This window comes from Momordica charantia, assembly GCF_013281855.1.
Source record: "Momordica charantia cultivar OHB3-1 chromosome 9 unlocalized genomic scaffold, Mcharantia_2.0 BLBB01000009.1, whole genome shotgun sequence".
Lineage (NCBI taxonomy): Eukaryota > Viridiplantae > Streptophyta > Magnoliopsida > Cucurbitales > Cucurbitaceae > Momordica > Momordica charantia.
The window spans coordinates 12145496-12173440 of NW_028275167.1; the positions used below are offsets into that span (position 1 = coordinate 12145496).

The window sequence follows — 27945 nt, forward strand, 5'->3', positions numbered from 1 at the left end:
TTTTTTAAAATACTCTATTTATTTTGACCATTCTTGTAGTTGCCCCTTCCTCATATGGACTTGTATTATAAATGGGCTAGCCTTATACATTTGTTTGGTTTAAAGGGATTATTGAAAATAAGATCTCTAAATGAACTACTTGTGTACTTCTCCCTAGTGATACTGATTACACAATAAATTTACATATATGCTCTTTAAAATGCATCTACAATCTCATAGTTATTGATGGAACCTCGACTCCATCCGAGAACCGACCCTCGCCCTCTGCTAACAAACCATTTCCCTGTACGTCGTGGTAAATGCATTAGACAACATAATCCACCAATTTTAAACTGAGGCAAAAGATTGACAAGAAAAAAAAATGAACATCAGGAGAGAATACCTTCAGATCTCTCACTATTCCTCCATTTGCATATCGCTCTAGTTCATCAACATCACAAAGAACTTTTGCTCCGCATCCTACAGTGTCGACCGATCCTACAGCTTCTTCATCAACTAAAACTGCCTTTATACTGCTAGTTTCTGGAACCTGAGCATAATGAGTTAATATTGGAGGCAGCACTTTCCAGCATAACAACATTGCAAAATTACTTGGAAAAAGAAAAAAGAACATATGTCCAAGCACGAATATGATGTTGAAAGTAGAGAGACAGCAACTGTTGGAGATTAAACACGTTGCATCCTAAAATCTGATACCTCAAACATAGCTTCAGTCATAATATTTTCTAAAATGGATCTTAATCCCCTAGCACCAGTGTTCTTTTTCATTGCTTTCCTTGCAATCATTCTTAAAGCGTTCTCGGTGAAATGTAATTTAACCTGCAAAATTATACAGTCTCAAGTGAGCTGGATTTACCAGAATTTTTTAAGTTTTTTTCATCAATGTAAGAAAAAGTAACATGGTAACACATTTCACATATATGTAATAAATGGTTAGTTAATTATATATAAAACGAAAACTCACATCATTCATTCCAAACATCTTCTTGTACTGTTTACCAAGTGCATTTCTCGGTTTTGTGAGAACCTATTAAAGACAAATTAAGATGAAGAGATCTGTCTTAAAAACAAAAACAGAACAGAAATGAAAAATATAAAACCTGCACATTTCTAGAATGGAAACATCAAAATAAAGATAACCCAAAAGTCTAGAAAAACCTGAACAAGCTGATCCTCGTCCAAAGCTGACAAACTCACAAAGATCGGGAATCGTCCAACAAATTCGGGTATGAGACCATAAGTAACAAGATCACTGCTTTCTACCTGAAAGTTAAAAGACCTTCGGTTCAGTTGTTGAATGAAGACCGGTTCTGAAATGGAAGGGAAAAAATGGAGTCGAGTCTCAGTTCAAAAAGTGAATAAAATAAAATAAGTCCTTTGTGACGAAACATTTTAACTTTTTAATGGTTTATGGGCTCACAGATCCCAGTATTGAAGATGTCACTACTGCATCAGTCAATCCACCAGCTCTCATGCTAGCACGAACTGGTGCTCCAAAGCCAATTGAAGAGTCATGCTGCCTGTAAAAAGGTGGATTTTCAATTTCTGTACATGAATCAAAATAGGACAAAATAACATCAATTTAGTTTGACATTTAGAACTAAGAAATTCCCTACCTGTCAGAAATGCACTTATCCAAGCCAACAAATGCACCACCACATATAAAGAGAATATTTTTTGTATCCATCTGCCATGCATCATAGCAACTTAAGTCCTAGGAAGCAAAATATATTAACAGAACAATAAAAATGAAATAAAATAAAAGCTAAACATTAGTTATTTCATATTTTCATTCTATTCCAAATAAGAATGCTCAAAACACATGTAAAAACACACTCCCCAACTCATATTAGTTTCTTTAGAATAAATCTAGTTCTCTTCTCAAACTCAGCCCACTTCATATTGTTTTTTATAGCCTTGTTTAAAAAAAGATGCCTCTGCTCTGGAATGGATAAAGATGAACTTAATTCAGACTTCCAATCTGCTACAATTTCCACCTAGTTGACTAAAAACAGTTTTTGATGCGTGAACTGCAGTAAAGTACAATAGCCTTCTAGGGCTCAAGAGCAAAGCACAGAAACAGTAAAGGTTTTTTAGTACTCTTTATAGGGTTGACTCCAACCACGGGAAGATGCACAGTTGGAGGAAGTGAGGTGCTTATTCGTCATAGTTATGTTAGAAACTTTTTCATTCTTTGCCAGTAGACTGATTATAGCTCATTGCTAATGAGATTATTGATGATTGGAAGCGATAGCAAAAGAAATGAGTGGTTATAAATTGACTATAGAAAAGGTCTTTGATAAAATGGTTTGAACTTTCTCATGAGATCCTTCAGGTCAAAGGGCTCAATTCATGTGGAGAGGCTGGATTCGAGGGTGCATCTCCTCCACAAATTCTTCTACTATCGTCCTTTGGGTTGCTTTCTGTCATGCCAAGGGATCTTCGCGACATGCTGAATGTTCTCTTTTGTGGCCACATTTTTCACAGAAAAAAAGCAACTTTGGTTCAATTTCATTAGGTATTCTTTGGTCTATTTGGATGGAAAGAAAGAACCGCATCTTCAAAGAAAAATGAAAACCACATGAGAGCTTCATGGATGGTGTAATCTTTTGGATATTTCTTGGTGTAGAAATTCAACATATGTTCATAGTTATGGGTTTTCTACACTTTTTGAGTAATTGGAGGCCCTTTCTGTTGCCTCCCCAGGCATAGGCTTTGCTCCCCTCTTTTTTTTTGTTTTGTATATTTCATCACATCAATGAAATAGTACGATGTTTCTCATAAAAAAAAAATGTTCTGTTAGAAACCTTCTCAACCACTCGAATGAAGAGTATAAGTTGTGTAATAACCAAGTTCTAATGTAAATCGACAATATTACTTGAGATAAAACAATGGTTGTGATGTATGATTTGAGCATAGGGCCAAGGTCAAGCTTGAGGTGGATTAAGTGGGGACATGGGATACATAAAAATATATATATTCTTTTAGAGAAAATAAAGTTGGGATTGAGGTCAAAGCCGAAATTGAAATTGAGACAAAGACGCATAATATATAATAAAAAAGAAAATTAGGGCCTAGGTTGCAGGCTGCAGTCAATACTAGAGTCAAGAGAGACCGACATGGAAAACATAGGAATAACTAAAATAATTCAAGGTCGGGGTTGAGGTTGAGGTCGGAAAGTAGAATGCATCATAAAAATACATAACAATAATTAAAATAATGAGACTAGGGTCCAAATCGGAGACGTGGAATACATAATAAAATACGTAATAATAATTTTAAAAATACGGTCAAGATCAGGATCAGGATAGGGAAGGGTGAGGCAGGTTAAAATGGGGATTCCCTTAAACTAAATAACAAAGAGAGGGTGTTAATGGAAGTCAAACTGTTATTAAAGGTTGGGTCCAAATTCAACCCTTTACTTACCAAGTTTGACGTGTTAATTGAACAAATTGGTGTGATCAGAACCCCAATGATTTAGAGGTGATTTGTGCAACTTTTTCTTTTAAAAGGAAAAAATAAATCATTGCAGGGTAGTAGTACGTGTGCCTCAATGTGGACGTTTGAAGCAAGGCACCCTCATGAGGAAGAAGCGATGAACTGCCATGGGGCTTGGTAAGCACACCAAGGCACACTTTTCAAAATACTGACTAAAAACATGTTCAGGATTTAATTTCATTGAGCTATGTCCCAAATAGTCATACCTTCTAAAAATGAAAGCAGAAACTTAAATGGGGAGGACTTAGGAATAGAATGGATTTGACCAAAACCGTTAACAGTAAGCCAGCAGCTCAAGGCAGCTAAATTGCGACATTACAAATAAGATGGTGACTTATCTTCAACAAGTTGTCTATGTCAAACATCTAGAAAGCGTTTTGAATACATGAATTTGTAATGTTAATAACTTAAAAGATGGGATCATCACTTCCAGACATTCACATCAATCTGAGTGAGAGAGGTTAGGTGAATTGTAACTTCCACGTTCAAGTAGCTCGATAGCTCATAGCTGAAGGTAGATGTAATGGTCTAATGTGACTTGCACGTTATAATCAAATCAAAGAAGAAAATCAATAAGACACTACTAAATTGCAGTTCAACTTCACCTGAATGCTATCACCTCGAGGATGTTTCCGAGCACCTTTGTCAGGAACATCTACTACCTGAAAGAAATTAAATGGTTTTTACATAAATTGGAAATGAGAAAAGAAATTTTTTTTTTTTTTGGCATTGGGAAACAAACTTCCATTAATAAAAAGAAAAATTTACAGCATGCGAAGACATTAACCCGACAAGAGCCAAGGAGCCAAGGAGATTATACTAAACGAACTATAGTTACAAAAGAAATTGGAGAAAAAGCTCCAAAGAAAGTCTTCAAAGTAAATAAGATCCGACAGTTCATTGTTAAATTCCAAAAATTTTCAACTGTAATCACAGAAGAAAAACAGATGACTCAAGTTTTCCCCTGAATTTCTGCATGAAACACATCAATAGGGCTGTAATGGTGTACTAGCATCATGCCATGGCCAAAAGTTACCAAAGGAGCTGCTGTCAGCCCCATGGAGATCAGGGTGTCCAGAAAAGTTTCTGTGCTTACATGGATAGTACTTTTTGGAAACCTAAATACGGCAAATATACCACTTCAAAAGAAGCTTCCAAACCGCAATTTGCAACCTTTCATCTGTGTTCTCTGTTTAGCAAGTTTTGACTGCCAAGATCATTTGCTATTTCTCTGTCCGTATGCAGTAAGGTGTTGGGAGAGAACCTATTCCTCTCTTGTAACCTTCAGTGGGTTTGGGAGAACCTATTCCTCTCTTGTAAACTTCCAGTGGGTTTTTTCATAAACCTCTTCGGGGTAATTTACAGCAGCTTCATTTTGGCCCAATTCCTTCTCCAAGAGCTCGATTGATCTCGGTCAATGCGATCAAAACTATTGTTTCAAAACTCTGGTTTGAAAGGAACCAAAGGCTTTTTGAAAACAAGCAAAGAGTTTGGTAAGAATGCTTTGATCTTAGCTAAGTTTAAGGCGTCTCAGTGGTGCTCACCTTTTTTTTTTTTTTTTTTTGCGGATTATTCTCGTAATATCATTTTTTTATTCTTGGGAAGGTTTTATTTTTACTTTGTTTTACTTTACTTTATATTTTATCTTATTTTTTTCACTCCCTCGAGGGTTTGTATCTTGGAACATTTTTGTTCCTTTTTATCTATCAATGAAAATTTTGTATCTTGTTCAAAAACTGAGGAATGTATTGATTAGAAGGCCATACAAAAAAGGGGATGGAGATCCCCACAAGACCAAATGGTTACAAAAAGGATGCCCAATTGATCATGATTTGTACAAGGGAGTGATTACAAAAATGTTTAGAGGATAACACCAAAACGATTAATGGAGTTTGAAAAGTCCTCTTGACTAGAATAATTCTCTTTGAAGACGCTCTTATTTTTCTCGATCAAAATTATGAATTCTCTTTGAAGACCCTCTTATTTCTCTCGAACCAAATCCTTCATAATGTAGCCATGACTGCATTGGTGTACAAACATAAGCTTGCCCTCTGAACAGATTGCTGCAAATAGTCTCATAAAGCGCCAAATTATTCCTGTGCGGGAAACACCAAGGAATACGAAAGAGGTTGAGTAATCTAGCCCAAATGGCATGAGCAAAGGTACAATGAAAGAAGAGGTGCAGATGATTTTCCATCCCTTCCTTGCACATTACGCACCAAACTGAAGAGAGGCACATATTTAGACTCTTCAGCATATCACTAGAGGGAAGCATGCAGACAAGTTTAGGGCCTGTTTGGTTAGCCATCCGGATTCTGTTTCTTGTTTTCAGATTCACCGAATCAAATGGATTTAGTAAATATACGTTTGGCAGCTTTTGACAGATTTGTTTTTGAAAACTATTTAAGGATTATGTGATCCAGTGGAAATTCTGAAAACAAACATTTTTACGTTTTTAGTGTTTTCAGATTTTGAATTTGAAACTTTAAAATGCAGAATTACATTAGAAAAAAAAAGGAAAAAAAAACTTTGATAAATATATTATTTCATGTCATAAACTCATTTCATTTTTGTTAAAAGTAAAACATGTAAAATATAATGTATTATAAATTATACAACATTGTAATATTTATACAAAATTTATACCAAAAATGTTAATAATTTAATTAATATTATTTTAGATTAAACTAAATATTTAGTTGATAACTACTACTAGTTTACAAATATATTGCTAAATACACGTTGAACAATTTTTTAAATTGAGATTCAATTTTCAAATATGCTACCAAACACATATCTGAAAACACTGAAAATAAATAATACAACTCTATTTTTCATTGGATCCCTTGTTTCAAATTTCTATTTCCTAACCACCAACTAAACGCACCCTTAAGTTTCTTCAGCATCCATCCTTTTCATATCACCAAAGTCATTTCCTTATCAAACATTCTGTTAGAATCAGCCAACTTCAGGAAGAGAGATTTAGAAAGTAAAAATCTCATATGCTTCAGTCTTCCAACATATCACATCCTCCCTAGTCCCTCTTAATTACAAGACCCTTAAGCAAACCCAATAACTCCGGACTCCTTCGCCTTCAACTCAGTAAGGTAAAAGTTTTTTATTAAATCTGGATACTGATATAAGAGAATGGTTAGTAAGACCTTTTGAAGCAACTCAAATTTGATGTGATATCAAAAACCTGAAGAAAAAAAGGCACAAGAGCTGATGGATAATCAATTGACGCCATATTCACTCCAGTTGATTGAGAGCTCATCCATAATCTCCTTGGTACCTGGCCTATTTGCTGGCATCAGTCGTACCTTCGGGCAAACTTCTTGGAGACTCCATCTAAGATAGGCCACTTGGAGAATCCATCTAAGATAGGGCAATAATAGCCCTGCATTAGAATTTTGGGGGCTAATGAGCACCCCAGCGTGATTGCCACGTACCCCTCCCTCCATGGACCTCCTCCATTATGTACCCTTGCCCATCTGAGGAGAAGAGAATATCCTCTTTTGTAAAGAATCTCTTCCTTGAGGAAATGCCTCTGGAACCAATGTGCTTCCACAGCTGTCAGGGAGTTCTTCCTCCCTTTTAACTTAGTTCTGATGGAATAAAATATTTGTATTCCAATGTGAAAAGAAGAAATACATAGCCTTCTCATATAGAAGAGAGGCTCAATACATAAAAGAAAATACGGATAAAATAACTATTAATATTACAGTGAATTTACAACTAATATTTACAAATAATAAACTAACACTTCCCCTCAAGTAGGTTTAAAGATATCTTCATTGTTAGCTTGTCAATCATCCCGTCAAATGGTACTTTTGGTGGTCCTTTTGTCAACACATCAACAGTATGCTTTATTGTTGGGAGATTATCAACTTTTTCCTTTTTGAAATGTTTGTCAATTTCAATATACTTAGTCCTATCATGTTGAACTGGATTGTGGGCTATGGGGATGGCAGCTTTGTTGTCACAATAAACTCATATGGGTGCCTCCTACAAGACTCTCAGTTCTTCGAGTAGCTTTTTTATCCATATTCCTTCACAAATACCATGGGCTAGGGTCCTAAATTCCTTCTTACCATTACATTTTGTTTCTTACTTTGCCAAGTAACTAAGTTACCTCCAACAAACGAAAAATAACCAGAATTAGAACTTCTATCTGCTATACTTCCTGCTCAATCAGCATCGGTATAAACTTCAACCTGTAGATGGTTGGGTTTTCTTTTATCAATATATCTTTGCTTGGAGTTCCCTTCAAATATCTTAAAATTCTATAGGCAGCTTCAAAGTGAACTGATCCTAGTGAGTGCATAAATTAGCTTACCATGCTGACTGAAAAAGTAATATCTGGACGTGTGTGAGACAAGTAAATGAGTTTTCCTACAAGGCTTTGATGTTGTTCCTTATCCTTTAATTCTTCTTCTTTACTTCTTCTTTTTCAGCTTCCAGTTTCAAATTAGATTCAATAGGAGTTTCAGCTACCTTGCATCCAAGTAAACTTGTTTCTCCAAGTAAATCAAGAATATATTTTCTTTGATTAATAAAGATACCTTTCTTAGATCTTGAAAACTCCATTCATAGGAATTACTTCAATGTTCCTAGGCCCTTGATTTGAAATTCACTTACAAGTCTTTTTTCTTAAGATGGCCAATTCTAATTCACCATCACCTATAAGAATAATATCATCTAGATAGACAATCAAAATTACAATTTTATTCTTCTAAGAGCATTTATAAAAGATGGTATGATCAACTTGACTCTGAAGAAATCCATAGCTCGTGACTACCTTACCAAATCTTTCAAACCATGCTTTTGGAGATTGTTCGAGTCCATATAGAGATTTCTTTAACCGACATACTTCGTCCTTCCTAAGATTAGTTTCAAAACCTGGTGGTAAACTCATAAATACTTCTTCTTCAAGATCTCCATTCAAAAAGGCATTTTTTACATCGAGTTGGTGAAAGGACCAATCTAAATTTGCAACTGGGATAAAAGTATTCTAACAGAGTTGATTTTAGCAACAAGAGCAAAAGTTTCCTGATAATCAATCTCATAGATTTGAGTAAATCCCTTTGCAACTAGTCTAGCTTCGTACTTTTCAACACTACCATCAGCACTACACTTGATTGTAGAAATCCATTTGCACCCCACAATTTTCTCATCTCTCGGCAAATCCACTACCTCCCATGTACAATTATGTTTCAAAGCATTCATCTCCTCCATAACAGCTATTTTTCAATTTGGATCATTTAGAGCTTCTTGTATGTTTCTTGGAATAAACAAGTCAGTTATCCTAGATGTAAAAGCTTTATGACTACTTAGACAATTTTTCATAAGAAATATAGTTTGGAGGAGGATATTTGGTGCAAGTTTGAGTTCCTTTTCTTAAGGCTATAGGAACATCTACATCAGAAAGAACAAATGAGACATTTTCAATATTTGGAGCGACACGGATGGAAGATTGATTACCTGGAGTTTCATAATCATCCCTCGGAGTTTCAGATTGGGTCTATGATGAGTCTGCTATCTGGTCCTCATTCGTTTGATTTAGTCTTCTTCTAGTATAAAACTTAAACTCAGGATTTAGATCAATTGGATCGTTTCGTAGTAATTCTCCCCCTAAATGATAATTTTCTACACTTGGCATTAAAGGACTAGTAAAGTCAGAACTAGAACTAGTAAAGTTAGGCCTTATAACATTAGGAGGGGACAGATATATCCCAAAAATTATCCTCCTCTAAATTTAGTTTCTCCCCCGGAAGATAATTTTAGGTAAAAAAAGAATGATTTTCCAAAAAGGACACTATCCATACTCACATGTAGTTTTTTTGTTTGAGGATCAAAACATTTATACCCTTTCTTTTTTCCTAAAATCATAGCCAAGAAAATGCATTTAATAGCCCTATGATCTAATTTTAACCAAAACGAACTAGGAATATGCACATAAGTGGTACACCCAAAAACTTTGGTAGGTAAATCAAAGTTCAAACGAGTTGTTGGAAAAGTTCCTTTCAAAACATCGAGAGGAGTTTTGAATTTCAAAACTTTAGTAGGCATTCGATTTATTAACGTAGGTAGCCATGAGGACTGCTTCCCCCCATAAGTACTGCTTCCCCCCATAAGTACTTAGGGACATTCATAGAAAACATTATGGCCCGAACAACCTCCAACAAATGCCTATTTTTTCTTTAAGCAATACCATTTTGTGGAGGAGTATCTCGACAAGTGGAATGATGAACAATGCCTTTATTTTTTAAAAACTCACTCAAATGTTCACTGAAATATTCCGTTCCATTGTCAGAATGCAAGATACTAATTTTGGTTTGAAATTGGGTTTCAATCATATTATAAAAACATTTGAAAATATCTTTCACATCAGATTTGTTTATCAATAAATAAACCCAAGACAATCAAGTAGATCATCAATAAAAGTTACAAACCACAAGTTACAAACCACCGTCTACCAGTATGATTCATAGGATGTCCTAGCCTAAAATTCCAAAGCATAATTTGTTCTTTAACAGAAGGAGAACTATTACTACTAAAGCACTGAGTTAATTTATAACTACCAGAAGGCTCATCAAAGTAGTAGAGGCCATCCAACATCCTAGTACACCCAAACGACTTCCCTTACGACTAGTCCTGAGAAACACAATGAGATGCATAGAAAGTAACAAGACAGTTAGAATCTTTAGAGACTTTACTAACTGATAGAAGATTGCATGCTAATTTAGGAACCTGAAGAACCGATTGAACAGTAATATTTTCGGTTAATTTAATGGTTCCCTTTCCTGCAATAGAAGAGAAACTTCCATCGGCAATCTTAATTTTTTCATTGCAATACGTAGGAGAATATAATTCAAATATTTTAGAAGAGCTAGTCAAATGATTAAAAGCTCTAGAATCAATGATCCATGAAGATGAGCCAAAACAAGAAAGTGCTCTAGGGTAATTTCCTGTTTGTGCCGAAGACATACAAAGATTACCAAATGAAGAATTGGTATCTAGTCGTTGTGATAGATGATCTTTGCTAAATGATTTTGAGTCAACACTATTAGTGTGAACTTGCTTCCAGTCACTTTCATATTCCTCTAGACTTTGAGTCACTTCAACGATTTCTATGATTTCTTCAATCATAATGGTAAAAACGAAGGTTAAATAGAACAAATCAAACCCAAAAACACTGATATTAGCAAAATACAGACCGGATCGAACGAACCAGACCAGACCAAAGTGCGAACCGAATTGAACCAACCTAGGGTTTCTAAGGCAAAACAAACCAAGACCAAGACCAACCCCAGAACAGGTGCAAACGGTTCGCAATGATTGAATCCACCAAAGGTGAACGTTTGCAATGTCAGAATAGGCGCGGATGGCAACAGCGAGATTCCTCTTTCCCTCGGCGACCAATCTCCCTTTGGCGATTCTGCTTTGCAGTCTCGAACAAAACCGACGATGGCAAAAAACTGGTAAAGCACTCCCTTCAACAACGCACGCAACGCCTTCCTTCTCCGGCAACGTCTTGTATACTGTGGCAAATTGACATTGACCCACGACGCCAACGTACAAAGTCCAGAAGTTCTACGATCGAAAATGAACCACGAAGACCTCAACAGACCCACGAAGATCTCCCCTAACCGACACGAGACGAAGGGGATGGATGCCAAAATAGAGACCTACTGTGCCGGAAGTAGGATGCATCAAACGACGGCTAGGGTTCCGGCAATAGTAATTGCAACAGGCTAGGGTTTAAAGGTAGGGATGGTGACTAGGGTTTCTAAAGGCCCTTGGGATCTTAGGGTTTATTTTAGCTCTGATACCAAATTAGTTTTGATGGAATATTTGTATTCCAATGTGTAAAAAGAAGAAATACATAGCCTTCTTACATAGAAGAGAGGTTCAATACATATAAACTAACAATTAATATTACAGTGAATTTACCGCTAATATTTGCAAATAATAAACAAACACTTAGGCACCTAACCAATGGCTTCAATCTCTTGCAAGCTCGAGGAAAGGATCCATCTCCATGACTTCAATCTCTTGCAAGCTCAAGGAAAGGATCTCCACCAAAATTGCTCAAGTTAGGTCGATCTTGTACGAAGAGGCGAGCCAAGCCAGCACGTCCACGTTGGCATTTTGAGAGCTTTAGAATTGCTTGACTTTGCAGCTTTCAAACCATCCGTTGACCAAGTACTCAGTCATCCGCTCATCTTTGGCTTGGTATTCTTCATAATTTGATTGACGATCAGCCGTGAGTCACTAAGATGTGCAGATGGGCCACGACCATGGCCTTTGCCATGCTCAATCCGGCTAAGGGTGCCCCTTACTCGGCTTCATTGTTGGAGGCCCAAACTTGGAACCTCAGGGTGTACTTGTGGCATCTTCCCCCTAGTGACACAAACAACACACCTCCTCCACCCTTGCTCGTTGGACAGCCTGTCAATGTAGAGAGTCCAAGGTTTGGAGGGTGGTCTCTCCTTTCTCTGACTTGCGGCGGGCCGAGCAAGACGTGGAGTTGTGAGTTCGGCTACGAAGTCAGCCACCGGCCCTTAATTGTCATCCTTGGGGTTGTAATGGATGACATATTCACTTAGTTCAATCACCCACATCAACCTTGTTCAAATGCCTCAAATTTTTTAAAAACTTGGTGCAATGGGTGTTTGGTGAGGAGTGTGACCTTGTGGGCTTGGAAGTAGGGATACAACTTTCGAGTCAAGGTGATTAGGGCGAGGGCTAACTTATCCACCTGGGGTATATCATCTCTATCCCCAACATGGTTTTACTCGAGTGGTGTATCGGAGTTTGCCTACCATCTTCGTCCTTCATTTGAGTTGCACTTGCCGCACTGTCCAAGGTGGATAACTAAAAATAGAGCTCGTCTCTTAGGAATTTTTGGAGAGGAAGGGCATTGAGACGAGGTACTCCTCGACTTGGAAGGCCTTCTTGCATTCCTTGATCCACTCGAACTTGCCGCTCTTTCTCAGTATTTTGAAACAGGACAAACATTTTTTTTTAACAAGAAACAAACTTTTCATTGATAATATGAAAACGAAGAAAAAAGTTCAAGGATACAAGCTCCCAAAGGAAGCGAAAAAGGAAAAAGAAAAAACAAACAGCACATAGAAAACAAAACCCATAAAAATATGAGAACTGAAGCCCAAGAACAGAAGCTGAACACTGATTACAAGAAAGCTCGCCAAAACAAAGAACAGACTGCTGAGGAGGAATCCAAAACCAGCACTTAACACAAGCTAATCGCCAGAAGAGAAGAAACTGAAACCTCCCTCCACCAAGAAAAGACACAAAAGCGAAAAAAACTCAACCCTCAAAACTGCTGAGTGGAACCAACCAAAAACCTGATGCCCATAATAAAAGCCTACCTAATCAGTGATTGGAACTAGGGTAAGACCAACATCTTCAAAAAATTTGAAAAAAACCTTTGATTTTCTGCGCAAGAAGCCTTTTCGACTCCCAAAGTCTGCTCTCGAGAAGGAGAAGGAATGGAATCTATTTTTGCAGAAGAGTGATTATCCTCTGCAAAAAGTAAATTAAATTCCTCTCGTAGGGAAACCTCTGATAAATCATCATTAACAACCGCTTCCTCCTCCAAATACTCTGCTGGATCTGCACTACTAACACTAATATTGAAATCTTCTTCATCTTCAGACAAAACGTTATCCTTGATTAGAAGATTGGCCTGCTCACTTGTAGAATTGATGATACCGTGGCTGAGAGGTGAAACGTCCTTCTGAAATCCTCCTCTTTCCTTTGCTTGGCTCGAAGAGTCATTCTTTTTCCTCGAGTAAAAAAATGGCAGGGGGAATAGTCCTAGGTGGCAGTACATCCAGGTCAAGAGTCGGGCTACTATCAATCTGGTCGAGCTACTATCAATCTGGTCGGGCTACTATCAATCTAGTCCTCAGTTGCCTTGGCTACCTTAGCACCTTCTAAAGTTTGAGGATCAATTCTCAATTCGTTACCTTGAGCAGACAAGAGTTTCGGCGAAATGCTATCCAATATAGGAAGAACATTTGGGCTACCCTCTGCATTTTCGAACCTAACTTCAAATTTAGAGTATCTTTTGTCAGATGAAAACTCATGAGGAGGCTCTTCATGTGACAGCAACAAATGAAGTCGTTGAGCATCTATCACATTTGAGGATCTTGCAACCAACATCTTACTGGAGATCAAACTCTGTTTTTTCTCAACACTCTCAATTCATTGAATAAGGGCAAGCATTTGATGTATCCAAGCATGGAGAATTTTCTTAATTCATTGAATAATTCTGCAAATGAGCACCGCGGCCTCTATTTATAATAAAAAGGCCACGGTAACAGCCTAACAACTTACTAACAACCAAGGTAAAACCTAACAGCTAAGGAAACAACAATTTACCTGCTGTAAAATAACTAATGAAAAGCTATTGGCTGTAAAAATAAAATCTTAAAGCTACTCAGTTACAAGCATTTACCAAAAGGTGGAATAATATCAAGATTACCACCAAGATCTAAATAATTGACCACAACTATTCAAGAAAAATGTTCTACATCAGCATTTGTCAGCAGACTTTTGAGACAAAGCAATTGAAGGCAGCGGTCTTCTCGTTCAAGCTTTGGAGTTTGGAGTTGTTTCAGACTCCTCAAAGACTCCTCCAATTCTTATTATCAATAATTGGGGTGCTTTTATTAGTCCCTTGTAGCTCTTTGTAATTCTTAGTATTGTAGTTCTTTCTTATTCTTTGTATTTTTCTATTTTCTACTTTCTATTCTTTTTCACTCTTTCTAGAGTTAACATATGTGAACAATATCTTGTTCCTTTTCATTTCATCAATGAGAAGTTAGTATCTTTTCTTACTCCAAAAAAAAAAAAAAAAGTTAGTATCTTGTTAAAAGAAAAATCAAAGACTCCTCCAGAACAACTCATATCTTCTTTGGGTTTGCCTCGCCCGTCTCTAGTGCACCAGAAGCCTAGGAACTAGGAAGCACCGATACGCTAAAAATGGTGAAGTGTCGGTGTCGAACACCGACATGGTAAAATAAGTGTTGGATTTTTCATAATTAAAGGACACGTGAGCAACACGAAGAGGACACATGGCGAAATGTTAAATGACTTTCATCTCAAGATTTTCTTAATATTTCAGCCCAAGGCCAATAGGATTCTATTTCATTTCTATTTTCATATTTTTTTAATATTTCAGCCCGAGGCCCTACACAATACCATTAGGTTTCCTTTCCAATTTCACATCTGCTACCCACGTGAACGCCTCCCTTCCCCACCGGCTTCCCTCCTCATCGTTTTCTTCTACTTCTTCGATATTCTTGGCATTTCTTCAAGCATTTCTCCTTTCTTTTCTTCGTTTTTGAAATATGTCAAAATATGCACACATATTTTTTTCAAAATAGAATTATTGTGTCCACAGCTTGTCATATCCTACTTTTTTAGAAATTGACGTGTTGTCGTGTTCGTGTCGTATCCATGTTGCATGTCCGCACTTCTTAGCCTAGGAATTTCCCCGCGTAACCCAAAGGCACACTTGGCAGGTTTCAACCTCATCTTGTGCTCTCTAAAAACGCAAAGACTTCAGCTAGGTCAGGTTCATGTTGATTTGCTTGTCTACTCTTGACCAACATGTTATCGACATACACCTCCATATTCTGCCCAATATGTTTGACGAACATCTTGCTGACCATCCTTTGATAGGTGGCCCCAGTGTTCTCAGGCCAAAGGGCATTACTTTATAACAAAAAATAGCCTGATTGGTTATGAACGAAGTGTACTCTTGGCCTTGGGTCTGCATCTTGATCTAGTTGCAACCTAAATATACGTCCATAAAGGTCAGCATCTCGTGCCTGAGAGTAGCATCAATGAGTTGATCTATCCTGGGCAAGGAAAAGTTGTCCTCTAGGTATGCCTTATTAAGGCTTGTGAAATATATGCACATCTGTCATTTGTCATTGGCCTTCTTAACAAGCACCACATTGGAAAGCCACTCGGGGTAATTAATTTCTCTGATGAAGTCAACCTTCATGAGCTGCTCCACTACGGAAGCAGAAGTCAAGTTGCATGCTGCATCCACGGCTCTTTTTTTCTGCTATGCAGACTTGAAGCTAGGATCAATGTTTAATCGGTGTACTACCAACTTGGGATCGACCCATGCATGTCCTTGTGCGACCAAGCAAAGATGTCAGCATTCTCCCTTAGTTGTGCACATTCGATTCTTCAAATGGTAGCAACTCGTAGGGCCTACTGGTAGCATTGAGAATTGAATTACACCCACCTTTGGTTCTTGCAAAAGTTGTCTAAGACCATTGTCCTTGCATGCTATCCAAAAAAGCGATTGTTCTTGCAGATTTTTGTTATTACCATGTCAAAATGGATTGGTAGCAGCAAATCTTCATGGTTGCACGGTTTTCCTTATGTATTTGCACATTGAAAGAAGTGGTTTTGATTATTTTGGCTTCTTGTTTTGTCAAAATATTAGGCGTTATATTTTGATTATTTTGGCTTGTTGTTTTGTCAAAATATTAGGCGTTATATTCTATGATGTTTTATACTCTTGTGATATTTGGAGATTTGTTCTATATCTGGTTATTTAGTCCTTTTGCGCTCCTTTTCGGAGTTTGTATCCTTGAACATTTTTCTTCCTTTTCATATATCAATGAAAGGTTTATTTCTTGTTCATTTATTTTTTAAAAAAAACATCAAATTCACATGTAAGTTATTTGACACTTGATCCAACTAATATATTAAGCAAGGAAAACAGATGAAGCACTGCAAGACGAAAAAAAAAACCAAGAATAAAAATACACAATTTTACTGTCAAATTGTGATACCCACAGTTCCTTCGAGCATTTTCAATAGTGCCTGCTGGACCCCCTCTCCAGATACATCTCTGCCAGTGTTCATGCTCTCATTCTAATAAGATATAAAGCAAATTATGACAAATACAAGAAAGTTGACAACTAAAACTATCATCTTAAACCATGCTATACCTTCTTAGTTATCTTATCAACTTCATCGATATATACAATCCCTCGTTGAGCTGCTTCTACATTGAACTCTGCATCCTGTACAATTAAGCAGATGTATTGAATCAGAAAATGTACAGTGACAAATAAAAAAGGTACGAAAGCTATTGTTCACCAAAAATACAAAAATAAATATGACCTTAGATTTCACATACTTCCTCAAATGGTGAAGCTAGGTATATGACAATAAAGTTGAGCTCTCATTCTATATCTCCCAGGATTCAGACCCTGAATCCATCACCCATGGGATAACTAATTGCAAAACTGTCAGTGGTTTTTCAAAGAGCAGGTACACCTAATATTTTGTTTATATCCCATCATTTGCCGCCCACTAATCCACTTCTCATTTACAAGTAAATTCTGAACAGCAAGTAAATAATGCCAAAAGGCCCAAAACTGCTTCTCTTCTATTCCATAGGCAAGCAACATATCACAAGTCTATGATTTCTATTTGGACTTCTTTTATCATCTTTTAATAGTATTTCCAATTCATAAAATTGAAAAAATATGCACCAGTTTATGATCTACAGAAGGTACAAAATTGAAACAATGACTGATGAGAAGGATAATGATGAAATCCCTACCTCAATGAATGTAATACGAATTTAAACAGGATATTTCCAAAAAAACTGTCCAAGAGTAATTCATTAATTTTTTTTGATATCCATGAATGTCTGGGCTAGCTTGCATCTCACAGTACAACCGTCGACCCTATTATATTTTGTTGCCAATAGGTGGCCACCATAGTTTGAACCTATTCCCTCTAAGTCCAACAGTAATGCATAAATTATAATTACAATTCCAAAAACTGAACATGGGTAAAAAAAGACATGGTAGGATAACTAACACGTATAGTTAGTGCCCCTACTTATTTGACACTTCAAGAGCTTGATGGTTTATGATATACAAATAAATAAACACTATAACCATATCCCAGGCCATCTTTAAACCTCGGAGTCATCTACCCAGACTTCAAAAGGTTGAATGAATTCAGCCAAAACTTAGATGTTGGGACATTTTAAGAATTCAACTTAGTAATAATAACACAAAATGTAAATGGTAATATGACCCAGTGATTCAAAAGTCATCACTTTGTGCATATCTTGGTCAAACAACTGATTTTGAACTCAAGAGTCAAAGAAATCTTCTTAGTGTTCCTTATAAAGATAACTTACTAATTTAATTGACAGAAGAGGAGAAATCAAATAAATTAATACCATGAGGAGCTTGTACAATATTGATTCCACATCTTCTCCAACATAACCCGCCTGAAAAGGAGAGAGTGAGAATTTAAAATCTACGGAACCAACCAAACAAATGCTGCTAGGTAATAATAATTTGAAATATTATACAGTAATAAAACATGTTGAGATTTTTTTTTTTTTTTTTTTTTTGCTGTTTTTTGCTGTTTTGTGGGGGCTTTGATTGAGAGAAACAACACCATAACCTGCTTGGGAAGGAGAGAGTGAAAAATTTTAAATCTACTGAACCAACCAATGCCTCTAGGTAATAATAAGTTTAAATATTATGAAGTAATAAAACATTTGAGTTTTTTTTTTTTTTTGGCTATTTTGTGGAGTTTTTAGATTGAGAGACAATGAGACTTTTAGAGAGTAGAGAGTTTTTGAGAGGACTGAGGAGATCTTGTCCATTGCTCGGTTTCATGTTTCTATTTGGGCCTCGATGTCCCAAAGCATTTTGTAATTACCCTCAATATTCTGCCAATATTTCTCATTGACCATTAACTTGTCAGAATATCCGCGATCTTTTGTCGATATTGTCCATATTTTACCGATATTTTACCAATATCCACGATATTTAGTTGATATCCGTGATATTTTACAACTTTTCGTCTCTACTTACTATTAACACATACTTAAGTTTTTCTCACTTTAAAAACTTCCACAATAAGTTTTTGGGTTAGACCAAGAATTTAGGATAAAAAATTCATATATAAATTAAGTTAGAAATATAGCAACCTCTCCTTCTCCTTCATTGTATTTATCAATAACATATTTGATCATTGTCAATAACCAAAAAATACATCTTATTATTGTTAAATAATGTATTTGTATGAACTAGTATTGTCTATTTATCAATGAATTAGTCAAACTTTTGTTGATTTATGGACATTCACTATTCATTCTTAAATTATTGTGTATGTTAATCACATATTTGCTTAAAATGATTGTTTATGATTTAAATAAACTTTTGTTGAAGTTTTATCGTCATATCGACATCGACATCGACATCGATATCTTCATCCTTATCCTTCACTGTGATCTTGCAACTAAAAGCTGGGAGGTTATTCTTGAAACTTTTACATGGCTTGGTGTAAAGCAAAGGATACTTCCTCTATGCTCCATGAAATTCTCTGATCAATGGATTTTTTAAAAAGTTAAGGTCCTTCAGAGAAATGCCACAAATGGTTTACTTGGGCTCTCGACTAAGAAGCATGGTCACTTCATTTTCAGTATAAAACATGCCAAAAACGTGTCTTATTTTTATTTTTTTTTTGTTTTCAATATCGGACATGCTAACAACACGCCTGTCTAAAAAACTCAAAGAAAATGTAGTCTATTTAAAAAAAATTTAAGCCTTCTAAAAATAAATAAGAAAGCTGTAATTTTTTAAAAGAAAACCCAACCCTAATTTGTCTTGGGAAGAATAAGAGTCCCCTACCGCTGTCGTGCTTCGCCTCCTACAGCTTTGGCCCCTGCTGTTCTTATTTTGTAATGTCGAGCAAATTTTGTTTTGTTCAATTTGTGTGGTTAGTAACTAGAAGCATTACTATGTCAATTAGGGGTGAAGAAAGTTTGGGTCGGTTCAGTTTTCAAGCAGGGAGGGAAAACCCGAAATCGGTTCGATTAAATATATGCAAAACCGAACCGAATCGAAATCAGTTTCGTTCGGTTCAATCCAAACTCAATTATTTTAAAGTCTCCTAAATTTCAAAAGACCTAATTATCCATACCCAGATTCAGAAAATGGCCTCTTGAATTTAAAAAGCCCTAATTATCTACCCCAAATTCAGAAACGACTTCTAAATCTCAAACCAAGATTTGGGTTTTGTTTTATGTTAGGTTTGTAAGAAGTGCAAACAAAGTCCCATATTGGCTAAGGAAGTGAATGATCATGGGTATATAAGAGAGGACAATTATCTCCATTGGTATGAGGCCTTTTGGGTGGAACCAAAAGCAAAGTCATGAGGGTTATGCTCAAAGAGGACAATATCATACCATTATGGAGATATGTGGGATACGAAGGGTACCGTTGTCCTTAATATTTTAAAGTCATGCATTTGGCAATGCAGCATCGTCAAAATTCCTAGAGGAAACCAGCTTTCTTTTCCTTTTTTTAGGATCAATGAAATTTTAAGAACAGAGAGAAATAATATAGCCCTTTCTATAAAATTAAAAAATAAAAAAAAGAGAGAAAAAGAAAAACTAAAAACTAAGGATAGAGACACCGGAGAGACATACACGAGAAAAGAGAGAAGAAATAAATTCTCAAATTGATTGATCAAAGATGAGGAATAGAGGCACTATTTATAGGTTACAAGAGGAAACAAAATCTAGGAATAACCTCCTAACTTCCCTGACAAAAAAGGAGATTTATTTGCTAAATTTAAACACAAAATCTAAACAACTTCTGACTAAGTCCACATAATCTTAACTTCTAACTAATTCAACACTCCCCCTCAAGCTGGACTATACAGATTGAACAGTTTCAGCTTGATCAACAACCTTTCAAACACGGGTCTCAAGAGTCCTTTTGTTAGGATATCTGCAGCTTGATCAGATGATGGAACATACATCAAATTTATAATTTTCTCTTCAATCTTCTCCTTGATTAAATGCCTGTCAACCTCAACATGTTTAGTATGATCATGATGCACTGGATTGTGTGCAATAGCAATTGCAGCCTTATTGTCACAATAGACTTCCATTGAACTATCAAACCTGATCTTGAGTTCTTGGAGAAGAAGTTTCAGCCACATTATCTCACAAATACCATGAGATAATGCCCTGAATTCAGCCTCAGCACTACTTCTTGCAACAATTGATTGTTTCTTACTCCTCCATGTAACAAGATTACCCCATACGAAGGTACAATATCCTGTCGTAGATCTCCTATCTTGAATAGAACCTGCCCAATCAGCATCTGTAAACACCTTAATCTTTCTGTCATCATCCTTTCCGAAAAATAATCCAAGCCCTGGAGTTCCTTTAAGATATCTAAGAATATGATACACGGCTTCCATGTGTTCTTCAGTAGGAGCATGCATGTATTGACTTACAACACTCACTGCAAATGCAATATCCAGCCTAGTGTGGGATAAATAGATTAATCTTCCAACAAGACACTGATATCTCCCTTTATCAACGGGTACCCCATCTAGGCTCTCTCCCAACTTATGATTGGGACTTATTGGAGTATCAGATGGTTTACATCCAAGCATTCCGGTTTCCTTCAAGAGGTCTAGTACATATTTTCTTTGACATACAGATATACCAGTTCTGCTCCTTGCAACTTCCATCCCTATAAAATACCGAAGTGTTCCCAGGTCCTTTATTTCGAACTCCTTTCCAAGTGCCTGTTTTAGTCTCTCTATTTCTTCATGATGGCCACCTGTGACGATAATATCATCGACATAAACAATGAGGATGGTGATCTTACCTTGAGAGTGCCTATAGAACATTGTATGGTCAGTTTGAGCTTGGGTATATCCTTGTTTACAAACAGCCTTTGAAAATCGCCCAAACCATGCACGTGGGGATTGTTTTAAACCATAGAGAGATTTCTTCAGCTTACATACCTTTCCATCATACTTATCAATGTCAAATCCAGGAGGAAGGTCCATGTACACCTCTTCTTCCAAATCTCCATTGAGGAATGCATTCTTGACATCCAGTTGTTGTAGTTTCCAATCCAGATTTGCAGCAAGGGACAAAAGGACACGGATTGTGTTAATTTTGCAACGGGTGCAAATGTCTCCTCATAGTCTACCCCAAAAGTCTGAGAGTATCCTTTGGCCACCAATCTTGCTTTATACCTTTCAATAGACCCATCAGCCTTATATTTGACAGTAAAGATCCATCGACATCCTACCGTTGGTTTATCTTGAGGACGATCAACTACTGTCCACGTATCATTAAGCTTCAAAGCCTTCATTTCATCATCTACCGCATTTTTCCACTGTGGATTGCTCATAGCCTCTTGAATGGAATTTGGTACCTCATTGGCTTCCAGATTGAGAGCCAAGGTCTGAACAGCTGAAGATAAATGACTATAACCAATACATCGAGCAATTGGATGTTGAGTACACGATCTCACACCCTTCCTAAGTGCAATAGGAAGATCAAGATCATTAGTATTGTCTTGAGGCACAAGGGTAGATTGTTCAGTACCTATGGACGAGATGGATTCATGACTTTGCTGTTGAAACTTTGGTGGCTCCACTCCTCTTTGAACCGTTTGTCGCCGAGAATAAACAAGAGTCTCAGGTTGCTTGTCACTTCGATTTGGGTTGACTTGATCATCTTCATTATTACAGAAAATAATAGGAACTGACTCTTCTATCTGAGTAATTGGGATGATCGGGATAGGTATTTTTGGCTGAGGTGACTCGGTATTTAGACCATCAATCTCAGGTATTTTTGACTGAGGGGACTCAATTCTGGTATTTAGATCGTCAATCTCCCAAAAATTTCCATCAAGACTACTTGTAATAGGCTCAGTCTCCCCCTGAGGGGAATTTAGGGAGAAAAAAGATTGAGACTCAAAAAATGTGACATCCATGGTAGTGTAAAATTTATTGGTGAATGGACAATAGCATTTATAGCCTTTTTTAGTAGGAGAATAACCAAGGAAGACACACTTTCTGGCTTTTGGCTCCAATTTGTGACGTTCATGATCATAAACATGAGTGAATGCAGTACATCCAAATATTTTGAGGGGAATTGTGAGGACAGATCGGATTTGCGGATAGATAGTGAGTAAGATTTCTAGTGGAGTGTTAAATTTCAGAACACGAGGGCATCCGATTAATGAGATAACAAGCAGTAAGGACAGCATCACCCCAAAAACAGTTAGGAACAGAATTGGTGAACATGAGAGCACGAGCAGTTTCTAAAAGATGCCTATTTTTCCTTTCAGCCATACCATTTTGTTGGGGGGTAATGACACAGGAACTTTGGTGAATGATTCCATTTTGAGACAGGAAAGTTCCCAATGTTTGATTAAAATATTCTGTCCCCTTATCTGTGCGAAGAATTTTGATTCTCGTATTAAATTGATTATGAATGAGATAATGAAACTGTTGAAAAATTGATGCAGTTTCTGATTTTTCTTTAAGTAAATAGACCCAACAAACCCTAGTGTGGTCATCAGTGAAGGTAAGGAACCAACGTTTACCGAACATAGTTTTGATGCGAGACGGACCCCATAAATCACTATGAATCATTGTGAATGGACTGGATGGTATATACTCAGCAGAAGGATAAAATGTACGAGAGTGTTTTGCAAGTTGACACACTTCGCAAGTAAAAAGGTCATCTTTATGAAAAAGTGAAGGGTACAAATGTTTAAGATACTGAAAACTCGGGTGCCCTAAACGGCGATGTAAAAGTAGAATTTGTTGTTCCCTAGAATTCGACTCACTACCAACCTGGAGAACTTGTTTATTTCTTAGACTTGGTCCTCTAAAGTAGTAGAGCCCTTCAAAGCCATCAGCATTGTCAATCGTCGTTCCCGTTATCAAGTCTTGAAACAAACACTTAGAGTCAGGGAACAGGGCTTGACACTTTAAATCATGAGTCAACTTCTGAACAGAAATTAGATTGCAACATAATTTAGGCACATGGAGCACTGAGTGCAACGTAATGTTTGGGCTAAGAATAACAGAACCAAAGCCCTTAATAATGGCCGATGACCCATCTGCAAGCTTGACATGTGTCTGAATCGGGTTGGGTGAGTACATGGTAAACATATCATGAAAAGCGGTCATATGATCAGTTGCACCCGAATCTAAGATCCACTGATCGGAATGCTGCTGACTTGTTAAAGCTGCACTAATAATACCTCGTTGTGCCACAAAACTTGACGAAGGAGTAGACTCAACTGGCGGTGTTAAGAGGCGATAGAGTTGTTCAAGTTGTGCCTTCGAAAATGGAGGGAGAGAGGTGGCCAAATCTTGGGAGTTTGACACACTAGGGCCCACTTGATAGCCGGAGGAGCTGGTTCGAGAAGGTGGAGTATTTGTAGGTAGAGGTGGCCGATAATCCCCTGATAAATTCTTCCGTTGAGGACGACCATGGAGTTCCCAACACCGATCTTTTGTATGGTTTGTGCGCTTACAATGATCACACCATAGGTTGTTCCGACGAGTAGATCGGGATGAAGGTGGTGGTGGACCTCGTGCCGCCAGAGCTGATGATTCCAGTGAGAGAGACAGAGGTTTTGTGGGTGTATCACCCATCATCACACGTTTACGGCTTGACTCCCAGCGAACTTCTGCGAAGATTTCGTCAATGGTTGGGATTGGCTTTGTGGCAAGTAAGCGGCCACGCACATCATCTAATTCCGGACGAAGACCTGCAAGAAAATCATAAATTCGTTCCTTCTCGACGTGTTTGCGGAAGCGTTCAGCATCCTTCGAGTTCTCCCATTCGAGATTGAGACATAAATCAAGTTCAGCCCACAACCTACGTAATGAGCTGTAGTATTGGGTGACATCGGATTCACCTTGTCGTAAGGAACGTGCCTTATTGCGTAATTCAAACAATTGAGCCAAGTTATCAAAATCAGAAAAAGCCATAGTGAGCGCATTCCAAAGATCCTTTGCTGTTGAGTAGAAGATGAAAGGATTCTTTAATGTCCTCCTCCATCGAGTTAATGAGCCATGTCATGACCATTGAGTTTTGTGCATCCCACACGGAAAAAGAAGGGTCAGCTTCATCTGGTTCTGCTATCGTGCCATTGATGTACCCGAGTCGACTGCGGCCACAAATAATTAGGAGGGCCGATTGAGACCATTGCAGAAAATTTTTTCCGTTGAGTTTTGGAGAGGTAATTTGGAGCGAAGTGTTTTCAGAGATAGAGATGTGAGGTGTCGTGGATGTGCTTTTAGGGAGAGAAATTGAGGTCGTATTCGATCCGTTGGAACTCTCATCCTTGCGCACATCAGTCATCATGGCTGTTTTAACCATTCTGGTGTCAATCTAAACCTAACTCTGATACCATAAAAACTAAGGATAGAGACACCAGAGAGACATACACGAGAAAAGAGAGAAGAAATAAATTCTCAAATTGATTGATCAAAGATGAGGAATAGAGGCACTATTGATAGGTTACAAGAGGAAACAAAATCTAGGAATAACCTCCTAACTTCCCTAACAAAAAAGGAGATTTATTTGCTAAATTTAAACACAAAATCTAAACAACTTTAAAACAACTTCTAACTAAGTCCACATAATCTTAACTTCTAACTAATTCAACAAAAACCTTGTGAATCTTGATGGTATTGCACCAACAAATAATGGCTGAATCAAACAAATAGTGGCTGAATGGCTTTAATCTTCTTCTTTCATGCAAAACTTGAGTTCATACATTCTGAAGGAGGAAGAGGAGATTTATTAATAACCCTAGAGAAAACAGTTGCTGGAGGGTTGCTGTCGCGCTAGAGAAGGGTCTCGTCGACCCGCACCGAGGGGGTCGCTGCCAAGTATTGGAGTAGGTTCACCGCGCGGGTTGTTTAAACTAGGTTAAAAACAAAACAAAGAAAAACCAACCGAAAATATCGGTTCGGTTTTCATTGGAATATTTATGTAATTGAACCAACCCAAACCCGTTCGGTTCAATTTTTCGGCTCAATTTGATCTCTTCCACACCTAATGTCAATGCATAGGCATATCGTATCTTCAAAAAAATAAAAACATGTCCCCAACATGTCCATGTTCTACATTTTAAAAAATTGACGTGTCGCTGTATCTGTGTCATATCTGTGTCTAGCACTGCTCATGATTGAAAGAAATAACAACCATTTTCAAAATACCTATATATCTTTCAGTAATTCTGAGAAATTGAACAGCTTATGGACTCTTCTTGAAGTGCTCTTCACAAGAAATTTAGTAATTTTTCCATTTTGCTGATTAACTAGGATCAGGTTTGTTCCTTATAAATCATCAACCTAGGGAGGCCCCTTATCTCCCTTTTTTTCTGTATGCTTTTTTGTTTTTCTTAACGAATTGTTCTGTTTCTTTTTTTATTTTTATATATAAGAAAAAACATTAACAAGGAAAGAATAATGACCATCCTGAGGATGCACTTGCCTGAGTTAATGCAGTAGCATCAGCAATGGTGAATGGCACATTCACAACACGGGCAAGGGTTTTTGCAAGTAATGTCTTCCCTATCCTTAGTGATTCCATAAATGATTAATGAAGAAAACTCTTGCAAAATCAAGGCTCAAAAATGCGGAAGAAAATCAATCATACCTGAGCCTGTAGGACCCATTAGCAACACATTACTCTTTTCCAATTCCACAATTTCGTTATCATCATTATCCAATTCAATACTCAGAGATCCTTGCCCTGACCTAAATACAAATGTAGGCACCAAGTCAAAGCAGAGCACAACCATTAAAATTGAAGAAATATCTTTCCACTGGATATTAATATTAGTTTTTTTACAATATTTACTACTGCAGTGAACTCCTTAAACATTGGTAACCAATAATATTTCAAAAATAATTACAGAATGACACAACTAGACAACTCTTAGAAACTAACGTTTTCTGCAATGAGGCATGAGATATCCTCTTATAGTGGTTGTATACTGCCACAGAAAGCACCTGAAATGTTAACATTATATCAACAAAAATGATAGATCCATGGAAAAACCAATGGACCAAGAGTTTAACAATCCTAAACAACACTAGACTCCTTTGTGGATTAAGCCCCTCCCTTTCATCCCAATGTGCAGAATAGGTGCAAAAAGCTGGGAGTAGCTGGGACCCAAATTTCTTTGTAAATCAAAAGCTAATGAGCCTTATTTTGGGGATATATTTTTTAATTAAAAATATTATTTGAGAAAAGGATGAGATATCTTTCAACAAAAAGAAGGAAAATTACAAGAAATCAAACCATCTAACCGAAATCACAGAACATAGATATTCTACATTCTTAGACCAACAAAATGTGAAAAATAAGTCATTCTCTAGGTGTTGTTTGGAAAACCAACTTTTGCATCTTATAATAAAATTCAGTGAAAACATATTTGGGTATGCTAGTGGAAAAAAACAACTGAACAAAATTCAGTAGTTCTATATGAAAAAACAACTTCTCTAACTTCCTCATGGAAAATTCTTTCTAATTATTTTTATAAATATAATTACCGTTTTCTTCTATCATTGCCAATTGGAGTCTTTCTGTAACACTCCATGCTTCGGTAGGGATAGTACTCCCTCATTTGTAGTTTCGTTCTATCAACTATTCTATGCGGTTTCTAGCCAAACCATAAAAAGAAAAGCATATACTTCCTCAATTATAAAAAATAGGACACGAAAATCGTGCAGAATGTGTAGAAACTAGAAAATGCTCGAGAAAAATGACCTTCTTGGCTTTTTCTTGTCCAATGATGAACTTGTCCAGCGCCTCAGAAATTTCCTTGGGAGTAAGCAACTGCCTTCCTAAATCCGCCTCCCCTTTCTGGACACTGTCGGTTTGGAGCGAACCCAAGTTAGCATCGGCACCGCCGCCGCCAGAAATGGTGGGAAAATCTGGTTTGGTGGGTTTATCCAAGTCCGTGGCGCCCTTAACCCTACCAATCTCAATGAAAGTGCCGTGCAGAGGAAGCAACTTGAAGGGTCTGAAATAGAAGGCGGTTTTGCAATTGGGGCAGAGATTGAGGGCTTGATAGACGCCAGTCTCGCGGCCCGTAATGGACAATGGGCGATTGGAGAAGATGACAGGCATCTGCTTGGAGCACCTCGGACAGTTGACATCGGCCCTAATGTAATCGTAGTCGGAGGCTCCTTTCCAATTACAGGTGTGGCGTTTCTGAGAAAACCAAAGGCTCAATCCGGCGGCGTGGGGTTTGGGCTCGAGACAAGGAAGTGGGGCTGAGGAGCGGTGGCGGAACATCGAGGCGGCGGTGGCTGTGAATCTGAAGAGCTTGATGAAGCCGGTGCTGTTCTTCACTCTAAATCGTGGAATCATGCTTGCTTTGCTTTCAACAACTGCCTCTGCTCCGCTGATTCTTCTTACGAAGGGAATGAGCCGATGAGAAATGGAACCGTGCTCTGCAGCAGACACGATGAGTGCCACTCTCTTGATCTTTCCTTCTCGAAACAAATTCAGAGTTAATTCCCACTAGAGATTCATTTAATTCACACCAACCAATG

General features: G+C 37.4%; 1 protein-coding gene across 2 annotated transcripts; it reads right to left on the reverse strand.

Annotated features, from left to right (window-relative positions):
• Positions 1-17: 17 nt before the first annotated feature.
• LOC111022289 (ATP-dependent Clp protease) lies at positions 18-27945 on the reverse strand. Of its 2 annotated transcripts, none has more exons than XM_022299455.2 (15): positions 27155-27945; positions 26333-26394; positions 26039-26139; positions 25874-25953; positions 17759-17809; positions 16506-16580; positions 16351-16428; positions 4104-4160; positions 1617-1714; positions 1421-1520; positions 1159-1263; positions 965-1027; positions 697-819; positions 383-529; positions 18-283 (listed from the first exon to the last, which is right to left on the reverse strand). In XM_022299455.2, the coding sequence occupies exons 1-15, from the start codon at positions 27758-27760 to the stop codon at positions 206-208; spliced, it is 1824 nt and encodes a 607-aa protein (XP_022155147.1). In that variant the 5' UTR covers positions 27761-27945; the 3' UTR covers positions 18-205. The 2 variants fall into 2 exon arrangements, with proteins under 2 accessions (XP_022155147.1, XP_022155148.1); XM_022299456.2 differs by having other exon boundaries at positions 1617-1687; positions 27155-27943.